At 45.8% G+C, this 12,846-nt stretch overlaps 2 protein-coding genes across 2 annotated transcripts; one reads left to right on the forward strand and one right to left on the reverse strand.

Annotated features, from left to right (window-relative positions):
- Positions 1–5,106: 5,106 nt before the first annotated feature.
- On the reverse strand, positions 5,107–5,843 carry Pmar_PMAR018301 (40S ribosomal protein S18, putative). The gene is made up of 3 exons (XM_002766421.1): positions 5,715–5,843; positions 5,471–5,575; positions 5,107–5,416 (listed from the first exon to the last, which is right to left on the reverse strand). The coding sequence occupies exons 1-3, from the start codon at positions 5,817–5,819 to the stop codon at positions 5,177–5,179; spliced, it is 450 nt and encodes a 149-aa protein (XP_002766467.1). The 5' UTR covers positions 5,820–5,843; the 3' UTR covers positions 5,107–5,176.
- A 1,108-nt stretch (positions 5,844–6,951) lies between these two features.
- Positions 6,952–12,633, forward strand: Pmar_PMAR018302 (5'->3' exoribonuclease, putative; the record flags this gene model as incomplete). Its single annotated transcript, XM_002766422.1, has 16 exons — positions 6,952–7,046; positions 7,097–7,192; positions 7,530–7,624; positions 7,677–7,760; positions 8,142–8,211; positions 8,258–8,330; positions 8,692–8,780; positions 8,828–8,882; positions 8,928–9,023; positions 9,376–9,542; positions 10,590–10,882; positions 10,933–11,041; positions 11,105–11,273; positions 11,666–11,804; positions 12,247–12,372; positions 12,440–12,633. The coding sequence occupies 16 exons, from the start codon at positions 6,952–6,954 to the stop codon at positions 12,631–12,633; spliced, it is 1,950 nt and encodes a 649-aa protein (XP_002766468.1).
- Positions 12,634–12,846: the final 213 nt, after the last annotated feature.

Consider the following 12,846-nt stretch of genomic DNA (forward strand, 5'->3'; position numbering starts at 1 on the left):
AGCTAGTAGACTATCGCCAGAGCGAATCCTTCTAGCTAGCGTATAGATGAGGTGTTCCTTCCTCTGCCCACAGTCATCCGCACAGATTGTGTTCAAGCATCGCAGCAGATTAAACGCAGTCTCCCTTGCAGAGTTTGATTCAGATGGTGTCAGAACCATCTATGGTTGGCCATGCCGACCCGTCCAGTTTCTTGAGCCCGAGTCCGTCGGGAACTTCCAAAGGATCCGAGGTTGATTCTGCTCCATCCCGGCCTCCGTTCCTCTCTGGAACTCGTGAACCCGAGCCTTGCTCGCCGTGCACATTATGTGGCGGTGAAGTGATAGCTCCAACGAGAGTGAGTCGGGCATCCGAATCCTCTGATTGGTATCTCTCTCCATTGTCTGAGCCATCACAATAGGCCCGTCTAGAATCTACGGCTGAGAATCCGGAATGCTCCGGAATGGTGTTAGCCTTTGGAAGGTGATAACATCTACTTTCAGCGGCGTCGAACCTTGGCTGTGATCGGAGAGAAGAAACGTAGACGGACTGATGGCACCAACCTTCTCGATGCTCTTGTATCGAATGCTCGAGCAACTTCTAACACAGTTGGAAGCTCAGCAGGATGTAGGTTCGGGACCAGGCATGTGCCTCTCCCACACGAATGCCTTCTGTCTGCGTCTCGTCACCGTTGCGCGTTGTCTCGGGTGCGAAGTTATGCTTCTGGTATTTCAGACTCGACTCCTTCTGACCCCGAGAAAATCCAGCCAGGGGAGAAGCTCAGCGAAGGAGCTCGTTGTTTCATCTGCGAGCGGGTTTATCATACCGATTGTGCAGATCTGCGGCCTACTAGTCTGGATACACGCGAGGCGCTCGGAATACGAGGTCGTCCTCGAGCCATTCGACTCCCCTCTGGACCTTGGTAGGGTTGTAGGTATATTCTACTCGTGCGGTAGATGTCGAAAGAAGAGACAGGAAGCATACCGACTCGCGACGACTGGCAACAAAAGCGTTCCCGTTGGTCCGGAATATCAAGCGCCCGAGATTCCCAAGCTCTGGTGTCAATCGTTCGGAAGGTGGAAGCGTGGGCATCCAGTCGAGCAGCCAAAATGCGTGAGTATCCGTTCTGGTGTCTTCGTGTATGGGTGTATTGAAAGACTTAGGTTTGGAACCCGAAGCTGGCTGAGGCGAACGGCCTCAGAACAGATGACATCGACGAGTTCCTGGAGAAGGCCGAGGACGTGTGGCCCACACAAGCGTTTGTTCACATTGAGAGAGGATCGCGGCGTGGCGGCAACGTTGAGGGGGAGATAGATAATGGCTCGAGGCGTTCAAGGTGAGGCGACGGGGTACATTCGGTGGGCGTCGGATGGAGCGTCCGTTCCGAACGGACCGTTCGTTTTCAGTCGCCTTCACAATCCTCTAGATTTCCCGATGGATTACCGAGCGCCGTTCTCGGTTGATGCGGCATTAGGCGTGCTACACTTAGCACAGTAAGTCGAATATGGCTAATGCTGGAAAGAAGCTGAGCCGCTTTCAGATATAACTGCGATAAGGCACTACAGCTACTGGGGTGCCCTGAGTTCTACACGCCGCCAGGTAACGAAGACGATAGAGCGCAGCGGCAAAGCATCATGACGGCCAAATTGAGCCTGCCGACCAAGCCGTACAACAACAAGTGGCGACCCAAGGATAGGCGGGGACGAATTTCATCGGTAAGGTCGTTGGAAACGGTGGTTATTCGGGCCACATTCCTCTGCCTTCGAGAGGACATTACCGTGGGGACGCGATTGTGGAACACGACATATACAGATACCGCATCCCCAAAAAACACGGCGCTTGTTGCCGCCACTTTCACCGCAGTTATCAGAAGTGAAGAACGGCGTTCGAAATGATCATAGCAATTTCTTCATCGGTAACGCACTCTTATAGTATCCACTGTTCTTCGTGTATTCCTTCGTAACCTTTCCCCATTTACCATTATTTGATCATTTCCGAGGTGTTGGGTGGTGCAGTGCCGTTCATCGAATCCGAAAGCGGAATAAGATTACTCGTCGAGTAGTACTCGAAGCTACACATGGTGTACCTGAACCAGAGTGCCACTTGGCGTATTCATTATTCACGCTAAGAGCTTTAACCCTGTACGGTTCCATTTACAGGTAGACCAGTTTTGAGTACGGTGAAACGAGTACTGACAGTACTCGTTTCAGTACACAGTACTGTACTGTGTGTCAAGGTACGTGAAAGTTGCACCTTAGGCTTGATGACGATGTGGTAGTTATTCGTTTTCAACGAAGCGCAGCTGAACTGGTCTGGCAGATCCTATAATTCCACTTCGGTTGCTTCTGCAACCTTCAGGCGCTTGTGCATGCGTGTTAGCCAATCATGTGTCTCCCGGAACGGCGCACGTTCCGTGGCGCACGGCTAAGCGACGTTCATACTATGAACTTCATAACCTTTCCGCTTCAACGCCAATTCACCGCGTTCCGAATACAAGAAGTAAAACTCCGAATGAGTTACGCAATAATCCCGCAAGAATGCATTATGAAGCGTTTGACCGTAACAGGTATGCATGAGGACGCAACATAGCTTCAATAGAGAAGCTAGGCCCGACTTGTCTCCCGCGGTTTCTGTGACCGACCCAGAGAACATCGAGTTGTGACCTTGAAGCTGTGGCCTGTGTTCTCTGGAGAGCGCAGTGAAAAGGAGAGGCGGACGGAGGGAGCGGACGCGTGCAAGCTATCGGGATTGTTTCACAAGGACACTTAAATCAAGCCGCCTCTAGTTTAGGAGCAACTTGAGGAATTACTCAAGCAAAATTGAGGAGTACTCAACTTACTTCACAACGTTACGAAATTGCTCGAGGGGCTCCTAGCGTAAGACGTCCTAAAGTATCTACTGAATCGCGGTTACAGACATGAGATGGAGTTAGGTACATCATATCATGGTATGAACGCTGGCGCGGTAAGCTTCATTACTCTTGGAACGATCGTAGTAGGTTCGTTTCCGAGGTATGAAATCTTTATCTTTGTTCGTGGCTCTGCCGCCGCTTCTGTTGCTTGGATGCGACTCATAATCGATATTATCGATTCCATAACATGAGGCGGGGAAAGTTGTAGAGAACTCTTCCGCAATTTCTTCGTGAATATGTATGATCAGCTATGCAGAGACGTGCAATAGTGCACAAAGGGTAGGAGCAGCAACAGCTCCCTTCCCTCGTTGGTAACGAATAAGAACTACATGGGAAATCTCCGCTAATCACGATATTGACTAGAGTCAAACCACACTCCGCTAAGTGAAAATATACTTCTAATGACGCACATCACTAAGTCACTAAAAATAACTGCGAACGTAGCTCTCATGAAAAGCACTCCCGATACCATCCACTGGAACATCTGTGGCACCGAAGCTGAGATTGGCACAGATTCGGTGCCAATCTCAACTTCTGCTGTTCAAAAGAGCTAGTATTGTCTCCTCGCAATTTTATACTGATGTTCTGCAACCATAATATTCGAATACGGAATAAAGTACCCGCTTGGCTAGGGCCAACTCTACCTAGATCGAACTTTAGGAATACTAAAATTTCGCTTCGAGTACGCATGTAGTGGAAATTCCACTGCGGAATGCCTCTCGTAGATACTGCATGAAAGTCATGCATGAAAACTTAGCGCACCTCGAGTATTTCTGAACTCAAAGCGCCTTCAAGTGTTCAAGACCGTGAAAGCCTCCGACACTTCTAGATAATCAAAGGTTTTCAGAGACATATTGGAGGTAACCCTGGCTAGTCTAGGCCTTACCATCGAGCTGATTTGCGAACACTGCAGTGCGGCACACGGGTATCTCGCTCTCTATTGAGAAAGGAAATCCAAGACCGAGAAACTGACGATTGGAAAGCGGAAGCAAAGACGTGCAGTGCCCGGCCATGGCATGTCCCCACCCGTTCACGCAGGGTCAAGTATCCCAGAAACATTTGAGGCCAGTCGTTTATCTTCGACAATGCTCCATATACTTTCTACACTACTGCTCGGTCTTGAGCCGAGCTGATTCAATTAGGATCAAATTTCCCGGGTTTTCGAAGCCGTAATGTGCTGCCAATTTCGACCACCACCTTGGTGGAAAATGTGACCAAAAAATTTTCTCGAGAATTTGATCCATGCAATTTGAGCAATATAAGCCTCGGAAAAAGCTATATACGAACGTTCAGCTCCATTTGAGCTCTAGGTGAAAATTTATACCCGTGGCACTAAACTGGCTCTTTAGATCTTGTGTTCATTCTACTGATATTCTGGTATTCTTCATGCTCTCGTAGAATCCACCAAGTTTGTAACCTGCTCAAACGTAACATGGCGAATGAGCAATAGAGTGAGAACCTTTGGCGAGCAGCATAACCACTTCGTCGCGAGCTAAGGAATCTCTCCCATCCGGCGCCACCGCGGAGGATGAAGACCAACGTTAGTGCACTAAGTCGTACCTTTCTTGGAAGGGGAAGCATCGGATAATCTCGAGTAAATAAAACGACTCAATGAAATGTGTTCCTGTTGCCACTTCACGCCATCTGGTTGAAACAACACTCACTCACAACTCACGCCTTCGGTGGTATCGACCTTGTAATCAGCGTCACACATCCCCTCAGAGTGTTCATGGTACTTCTCTCGATCAACCTGTTGAGATCAGTCTTGGCGTGGACGTTCACAACACGAATGCTCGTTTGCCGAGCACCGGTCTTCGGCGATCTTATCACACTCCCTACCTCTTGAGGGAACTGTGACCCGTGACGTCTCAACAGTCGCAGAGGGAGGGAGAAACACGCAACCGACTCCGGAAAGAAGAGCCACAGCAGAGTGTACATTGGAGACTCTGGCCTGTACCCACGGAACTGATGAACTTGCTAGTCACAATGATCCAACCACCATGACCAGTAGAATACATAAGAGGCTGCTCGTCGTGAGCATATCCAGAACAATGAGAAACACAAGTCTGAGTGAGCCTTCCTAAATTCACCCTGAATCCAGCACGCCACACCCATTGCTGAGGTCTCACACACTGTACAATGTGATGCTATACCCTGAAAGCTGACATTGAGTTGAACTCTCAGTGACACATACTATCAACACAAAACGCCTCGAATTACCAGCCGAGTACAAAGCCTTCGAAGTGTAGTACGCAGCAATCGTTATTGTGATGATCGCTACTCGCAGCTTAGTCATCAGCATGGACACCACCACGACCAGAGGTCTTGGTGTGCTGGCCACGGACTCTGATGCCCCAGTAGTGACGGAGACCTCTGTGGAGACGCATCTTCTTCATACGCTCCAAATCCTCACGCTTGGAAGCATCCAAAAGATTGGAGTACTTCTGAGAGTAAGTACCATCGACGGGATCGTGCTGTCTGTTGAGGAACCACTGGGGGATACGGAACTGTTGAGGGTTGGAGATGACCTGAGCAGCACGGAGGTGGGGACGGAACTCATCCGAGCTGCTAGTGTAACTGACCTGAACGATCTTCTGGATCTCCTCCTGAGTGAGCTCGCCAGCACGCTTGTTGGTGTCGACCTCACACTTCTTGCAGATGAGAGTGGCGAAACGACGGCCAATACCCTAAGTGAAGACAACAATTATTGCAACATAACGATTGAATCGAACGAAATGAGGGTAAACATAAACATCAACACTAACGGTGTTACGAATAGAGTCGAACCAGAAACAGAGGGTTGTATTATCCTATCCCGAGTAGCACCTTGATAGCGGTCAAAGCGTAAGCAACCTTGACACGTCCATCGACGTTAGTGTTGCAAATACGCTGGATATGCTGGAAGTCGCCCTGGTTGATAGGGAGAGACATCTTCGACTGGCTGTGACTACGGAGACCACCGTACTACGGCCATAGTATAGCTCCCACCACTCAAATCGATTAGTATGGCGAGCGAAAAGCGCACTTTCGTAGTCTCCCACGTGTCGTTGGACGTAACCTGAAACTCTTTCGTGCCTATTGCTAACAGAGCCAGTAGCAACCATTCTATCTTCAGTATCGATCAATGCAATCTTTCCGATATATATGATATCGTTCGTGCCGCGAGCCAGTATGACCTTACCTGATTTCGAGTGTGAGAAGTGTTGTCATGTCGAGGTGTCTTGTTTGAGTAAGAGTTCCTAACATAGATGTGAAGTGTGCGATAGATGTACTGTTATTCTTCGTTGTTGAAGCCGGCTAGAGATTTTCCCGGGAACCTCTGAGCATTACCGTCACCGGTTTATAACGCATCCAAGTTCTCTCATATACACTTCTCGTTAAGGAAATTCCACTTCGTTAAGCTATCTCGATATCTTCCCCGAGTTCATTCAGACTGAACAGTTACCAGTCATTAATATTCATAGACAAAAATGGTGTCATCCAGCATGGCTTTCGATTCGAGATGAGTTACGCCATTGAAACGGCACAGAATAGTGTTTTTCTCTCTCTCGCAGCCGTCATACGGCCAGGCGACTCCAAAACCACAAGTGGCAAGCTCACGTGGGGCGGAGTAATAACTGCATGACTTTCGCGGATTGTGAATCTTCATAGCCTAGCAAATGTGGACTCCACAGCAAAGTTTCTGGTAGCGGTGTCGTAGCGCAAACAAAGAGATAGCGCTGGCACCGACTATAACTGAATAGGTATAGCCGTTCAACGACTCCTTTGAACCAAAATTGGGATTTCAACTTGGTAGATTTCATTTTTCAAACTGATTTGGAAGTTTCCCATACTTTTTTCATTTGATTCAAAGTAGGGCGAACCAAACCACGAAAGGAAGGTCGATGTGGCCCTATATGCCTCGTATAATATGATGCGGCTAGATGTTCTCCATTAATCGTATTAGCAGCTCATACCAAAATACTTATGCTCGCCTGCAAAAACAGGAGTGGTTCACGGCTAAGGACACTTAAGCTTCCTCCATCTTTTCAGTCGATATTGGTTTTGTTTTTGTAGCAGTGTAATGGGAGTGCCTCGTTTCTACCGTTGGCTCTCTGAACGTTATCCTCTTATTAATGAGGTCATCGAGCCAGAGCAAATACCAGAGTTTGACTGCTTGTACTGCTGTTGTCGATCTTTGTAAGACCCATGAGCTCATCGTGTGGTAGATACCTCGATATGAATGGTATCATACACCATTGTTCGCATGGTGACACGCCAGATGTGGCCAAACCTGAAGATGAAGTGTGGATGGATATTTTCAAGTAATTATGAAAGTACTCGTATACTCTATACTTGTCATTTTTTACAAGTGTCGCGCGCAAGGCAAGATCCGGTATGAAAATCACCAAGAATAGATTTGGACAATTTTCTGATCATCGTTGTCTCACAAGGCAAACAGTGGTATTTCTAGATCGATGTATGTACGGAGTATATAACAAATATGCATACTACACGTTGACATGTTTTGATATCTACTCCTATCGAAAATGCTTTTTTCGCATTCGTTTTAGGGATATATAAATAGTAGTATAAAGGTGAATTTGTATATACTTATCATGTTGTATGACCCATGGTATGAATCTACCATCACTTTGGTAGGTACATTAGTGATCTGTTCACACACATAAAGCCTAAGAAACTGCTCTATATGGCTGTCGACGGTGTGGCACCAAGGGCTAAGATGAATCAACAACGTAGTCTTCAGTGACAGACGGATGCGCCACTTTAGAGGCGTTATCGGGTCAGGATCTCGTCGTTTTCGTACCGCGCTGGATGCAGTAGAAGCTACTGAAAGAGCTGTTAAAAACGGCGATCATCCGAAGTCTATAGGTAGTGAGATGGCAAGGGTGGTTAGTAATGTAGGGTGGCAGTGGTGCTCGGGAATTGTACAGTACAATGTAGTTCCGCTCGTTGTACGTGAAGTGGGGTGAAAAACGCGATATTCGCGGTGATATGCAGTAGTCGTGAAATATACTTTTTACTAGTGTTTTTCATATCACTAGGGTGAGACAAAAGGTACAGAGCATATCGTGCATTATTAACTTCTGGCAACGGGATGAGCTACGGTGTTTTCACACGGCTTGTTAGTCTTGTATGGGCCGGTTTTGGTGTCAGCTGTATGGAAAAAAATAGTCTTCTTTGAGTTAATACCGTCCATCCGGCACATCATCCTTGTATAAGGCCACTTCATCTTGCTATTACTACTGACAGATACGTTCTTCGACAGCAATTCAATCACACCCGGTACAGCCTTCATGGAAAGGCTCACTGTACAGCTCAGGTGTGTTTGCATCCTTCCAATTGTAACGGCCATCGTCCTCTTGTAGATTTTTCGCTCAGAAGATGATCAGTGAGAACCCTTTATGGCAGGGAGTAGAAGTGGTCGTCTCGGGCCCAAATGTAATACTACGAATCTCGACGGCTGTAGTAGTAGTAGTAGTAGTAGTAGTAGTAGTAGTAGTAGTAGTAGTAGTAGTAGTAGTAGTAGTAGTAGTAGTAGTAGTAGTAGTAGTAGTAGTACTAGTAGTACTAGTAGTAGTAGTAGAAGTAGTAGTAGTAGTAGTAGTAGTAGTAGTAGTAGTAGTAGTAGTAGTACTAGTAGTACTAGTAGTACTAGTAGTACTAGTAGTACTAGTAGTAGTAGTAGTAGTAGTAGTAGTAGTAGTAGAAGTAGTAGTAGTACTAGTAGTACTAGTAGTACTAGTAGTACTAGTAGTAGTAGTAGTAGTAGTAGTAGTAGTAGTAGTAGTAGTCGCTCTAGGTACCTGGTGAGGGTGAACATAAGATAATGGATTACATTAGAGCAACGAAGTCCCAGCCAGACTACGATCCTAATACGCGGCACTGTGTGTAATAACCCCATCGTGGCTCTCGTGTTCTCTATTATAGTATATAAGGTACGGTCTGGATGCCGACCTGATCATGCTCAGTCTGGCGACACATGAGCCCTATGTAAGTACTTGGATTAGCGTGTGGTGTGGTATGTGGTGATGGCAGGTGGCATTATTGCGGGAGGAAGTGATCTTCGGTCCGGAGAAAACGGATGCTCGAGCGTTGGTCAGACCCGATCGGCTACAACTACTGCATATCTATGTAGGTTAGTGTTGGAATATACATCCGCTTTACTCAGCTCGGTTCGGGAGTTTCCTCACTTATTATGGGAGTTTATATACGGATTAGGTTGGAAGTATTTTACAGGAACTAACGAGAATTTCCTTGAAATTCTCTTCGTATTGTCATCGATACATGTAGTTGACCATGTGCATATTTCCCCGCACTGCGCGGAATAATGGCAGAATGAGCACGGCTGTGATACAGTGTGGAGTTATATGCTATCATTTACAATTTGGTCACAAGCAGAAGAGTTTGTTTCACGACTCGTTTGCTCGAGTGGTGAAATTGGTGCGGATGGAAAACCTCAGATTTTCTAGTCGATTCGTTACAGGTTTTGAGAGAGTATCTCGCACTGGAGTTCGGCGAGGAAGATCTCGAGCGAGTCATTGATGATTTCGTGCTCTTCTGTATGTTGGTTGGCAACGACTTCCTGCCACATCTACCCTATACTGGCGTCGGGGACGGCGGCCTTGAACGCCTATTCAGTGCATATAAAGAGTAAGTATTATGAAAATTTTTTGCCGACAGTTGGGCACATGCAATACAACTATATGAGAAATCATGTTGGAAATTTTAGCTCCAAAGTCGTTGTGTAGAAGAGTCACCACCGCACACGTTTTTCCCGATTTCATAGTACAAATAATACTAAACAAATATATTATATTTTTATCGCTATTATAACATAATTATAATATTAATGGAGTTTCACCCGTTTTACGTGAAGTGGCGCAAAGCTCGGTGAAAAACGCGATATTCACACTATGCAGTAGTCGTGAAATATGTTTTTCACTAGTGTTTTTCATATCACTAGGGTGAAACTTCAATTTAAAATATCCCTTGTAATATACCTTCATAGATAGATAGGATATGACTCGTAATGTATGCGTGTTGTATGGGTCAATCGTCTTTACAATTTTTGAATTTCCCGATACCGCCAGTTCGAGAATCTTGGAAATGTCTTGTTGTTTTCAAATAGTTGACATAATAATAATAACAAATAGTTATTGCGAATGATATAATAACGTAATAATATATCTTCTCTATCGGGAGTAGATATAAATACAGTGCGTGTCAATTTAATATGCAAATGTGTGTTATTTTGTAGGACAAATGATAGTGAACAAGTTGTCGCTATCATCACAGTCCCAAACGGGTACTCTCATCACATCACATGTTCATAGCCGTCGTTACATTGTATATGCGATATAGTTTCGAATCGATTCTCATTGATTTGCATATCAAATTGCCACTTACTGTACATGTCAACGTATGGCTGGTATGAGTACTATCCATATCCTAGGGTGCGTGTTAAGGGGGGGGGGGGGGCAATAAATGGGTGTTGTAATCACAGTGCTTGCCTTGGCCGGACTGTGATTCTGAGATTGATAATATTCACTATAATTGATCTCAGTACCAGCTTTGGCTGTACGCCCAACAAAAGTAATTGAATAATAAGACAACGAAAAATAATAGAACTAATTCGGTTGCTCCACTGCCACCAAAGGGTCGGATGATGTGAAGTGATCACTGTTGTGTTTTCGTTAGGTACCGCGAGAAGCAGATATCTAGTGCTGATCCGTGGCTGGTCGAGCATGGGGGTGGTATCAACTGGGCTAACTTCCTACAGTACCTCACTGTCTACAGCTCTAGCGAAGAGAAATTCTTAGCGGATGAGGTGTCCAAAGGTCATTGGCAAATCGGAAGTGAGCGAGAGAGAATATTATTTTCTCCATACCACACCTTTTTCAATTCAGAGCGCCGTCGTTGTGGAGGTAACGGACGTGGAGGCTCGCATATGAGCTATGAGTATCAACTTAAGACTGGTTTCGGATACCCCAGTAAGTCTTGTATCATTAATCGCGTCGGTCTCGACTTAGTCGTTTCTCAGAATCTCCAGAGGAAGCACGGCTTCAGTTTTATAAAGTGAAGGGTGAATGTGATGATAAGGCGGAGGTAGACGAACTGGTCAGAGACTATTTGGAAGGCTTGCAGTGGTCGTAAGTAGTGCCCTCTTGGCTGGTCGAAGAGGCTCACGTTGGTGTGGTATGACTTTGTCGTAGATATTCGTATTATTACCGCGGGCCTCCCTCGTGGCACTGGTATTATCGCCATCATTATGCCCCCTTTGTGTGCACTATGGTCAATGACTTTGACGATTTCGTCACGGCTGGAGGGCAGATCAAGTTTGACGGTGGTGGACCGGTGACGCCATTTCAACAGCTTATGACTGTAAGAATCAGTGGGGGGAAAATATGTAAATTCTGAGAAAATTTCGGGATATTGTCGTTGGTTTTTGTACACTTCTAACCGAGATCGTGTACGAAAGTTTATGATGTAGTGAGGAAATCTACGATCTCAGTTGAGGAGAGAAAACACATATTCTCACACTGGTAAGCGGTTCCTTCGCATAGATCATCAGTTTCACATTAGCATGTGAAATTGGGATTCAAAGTCGACTATGTTGTATTGGTTTTACACTGTATCTGCGTACACTAGTTTACAAATTTGCATTTCACAGTAGCTCACCCTGGATTTGAAAGTATCGTTGCCTTAGATATCATCGCTTAAAGTTAGCGTATTTTGATGAACAACGTGAACGGCTTTGTACGGTGTCATTTCAGGTGCTTCCTGCCTCGTCGGGTCAGAGGTTGCTACCCAAGATCTTTGCCAAGCTCTTCACATCATCTTCATCACCAGTGAAGCAATACTATCCTGAGCGATTCGATATAGATATTGATGGCGTCAAGGTCCCTTGGGGAGGTACTCAACTACTGGTTAGTCTCGAATACATTCCCAGTTGCTTTTTTTCGGATACTTTTTCTGTTTTTCCGTTGGTTTCAGTAGCTCGAATATGTTACGAATGAGTCTATGAGAAATTCTGTTGATCGGTGAAAGTCTTAGTGGATGCTAGGAGTGTTATGATATGGGCAGTATGGTTCGGAATAGAAGTGGTTCAGCAGCAGTGTAGGAGAATATGCACATGGTCAACCACATGTGTTAGTGATAATATGAATTTTATGAGGAAAGTTGGAGATATTCGAAATTAGAATATCTCCAATCTCCCTAGAATTCCAATTAGCATTTCTAATACAGTTTCTGTACACTTCTACTCGAAAACGTATGTAAACTTTTATTATTGAAAAAGCTCCTCAGCTCAGCTGAGGAAAGCGAACATGTACCCCAACACTGTTGACGTCGTCAGGTACGACATTGATCAATTTCGTTGACGAAGATGTGCTGTTTGACGCAATGAATGCTGCTATTGCTGAGTCGGAAAGGACGGGGCAGGACGCCTTAACGGAGGCTGAAAAGGAGAGGAATGTTAATGGTAATAGGAAGGGAGTGAGCTCTCTCGTGGGGAATACGATGTTGTGATAGTATTATTTGTCTTTCAGGGGGTGCTCATGTGTATCGATATGATCCTTCGGTGAAGCCAGTGACGGTCCAGTCTACTGTGCCGAGGTACTTGCAGGACTTGACAGGGGTTACGGTGGATGTGAAGCCCTTCCGTCATCCGTCTCTGCCAGAAGGGATGGAGTACTTCCCTCATTGGGTGTTGCCACAATGCGACTTGCATAAATACAAGTGAGTGCTGATCGATATGCCTCAATCGTAAACGTTTGTATTTTGTCAGGGACAGTTGGCCTTCCCTTCACACTAAGGCGGTGATGCCTCAATATGCAGTGGGAGTGAAGGTGTTTAATTTCGCCAGTCAACGACAGTCGATGTTCCTCGCTGTGGAGGAGTCCTACGACGAACTGATGGTCGCATGCAAAGAAATGATGGAGGCTTATACTGTTCA

The sequence above is a fragment of the Perkinsus marinus genome (genome assembly GCF_000006405.1).
Source record: "Perkinsus marinus ATCC 50983 genomic scaffold scf_1104296972926, whole genome shotgun sequence".
NCBI lineage: Eukaryota > Perkinsozoa > Perkinsida > Perkinsidae > Perkinsus > Perkinsus marinus.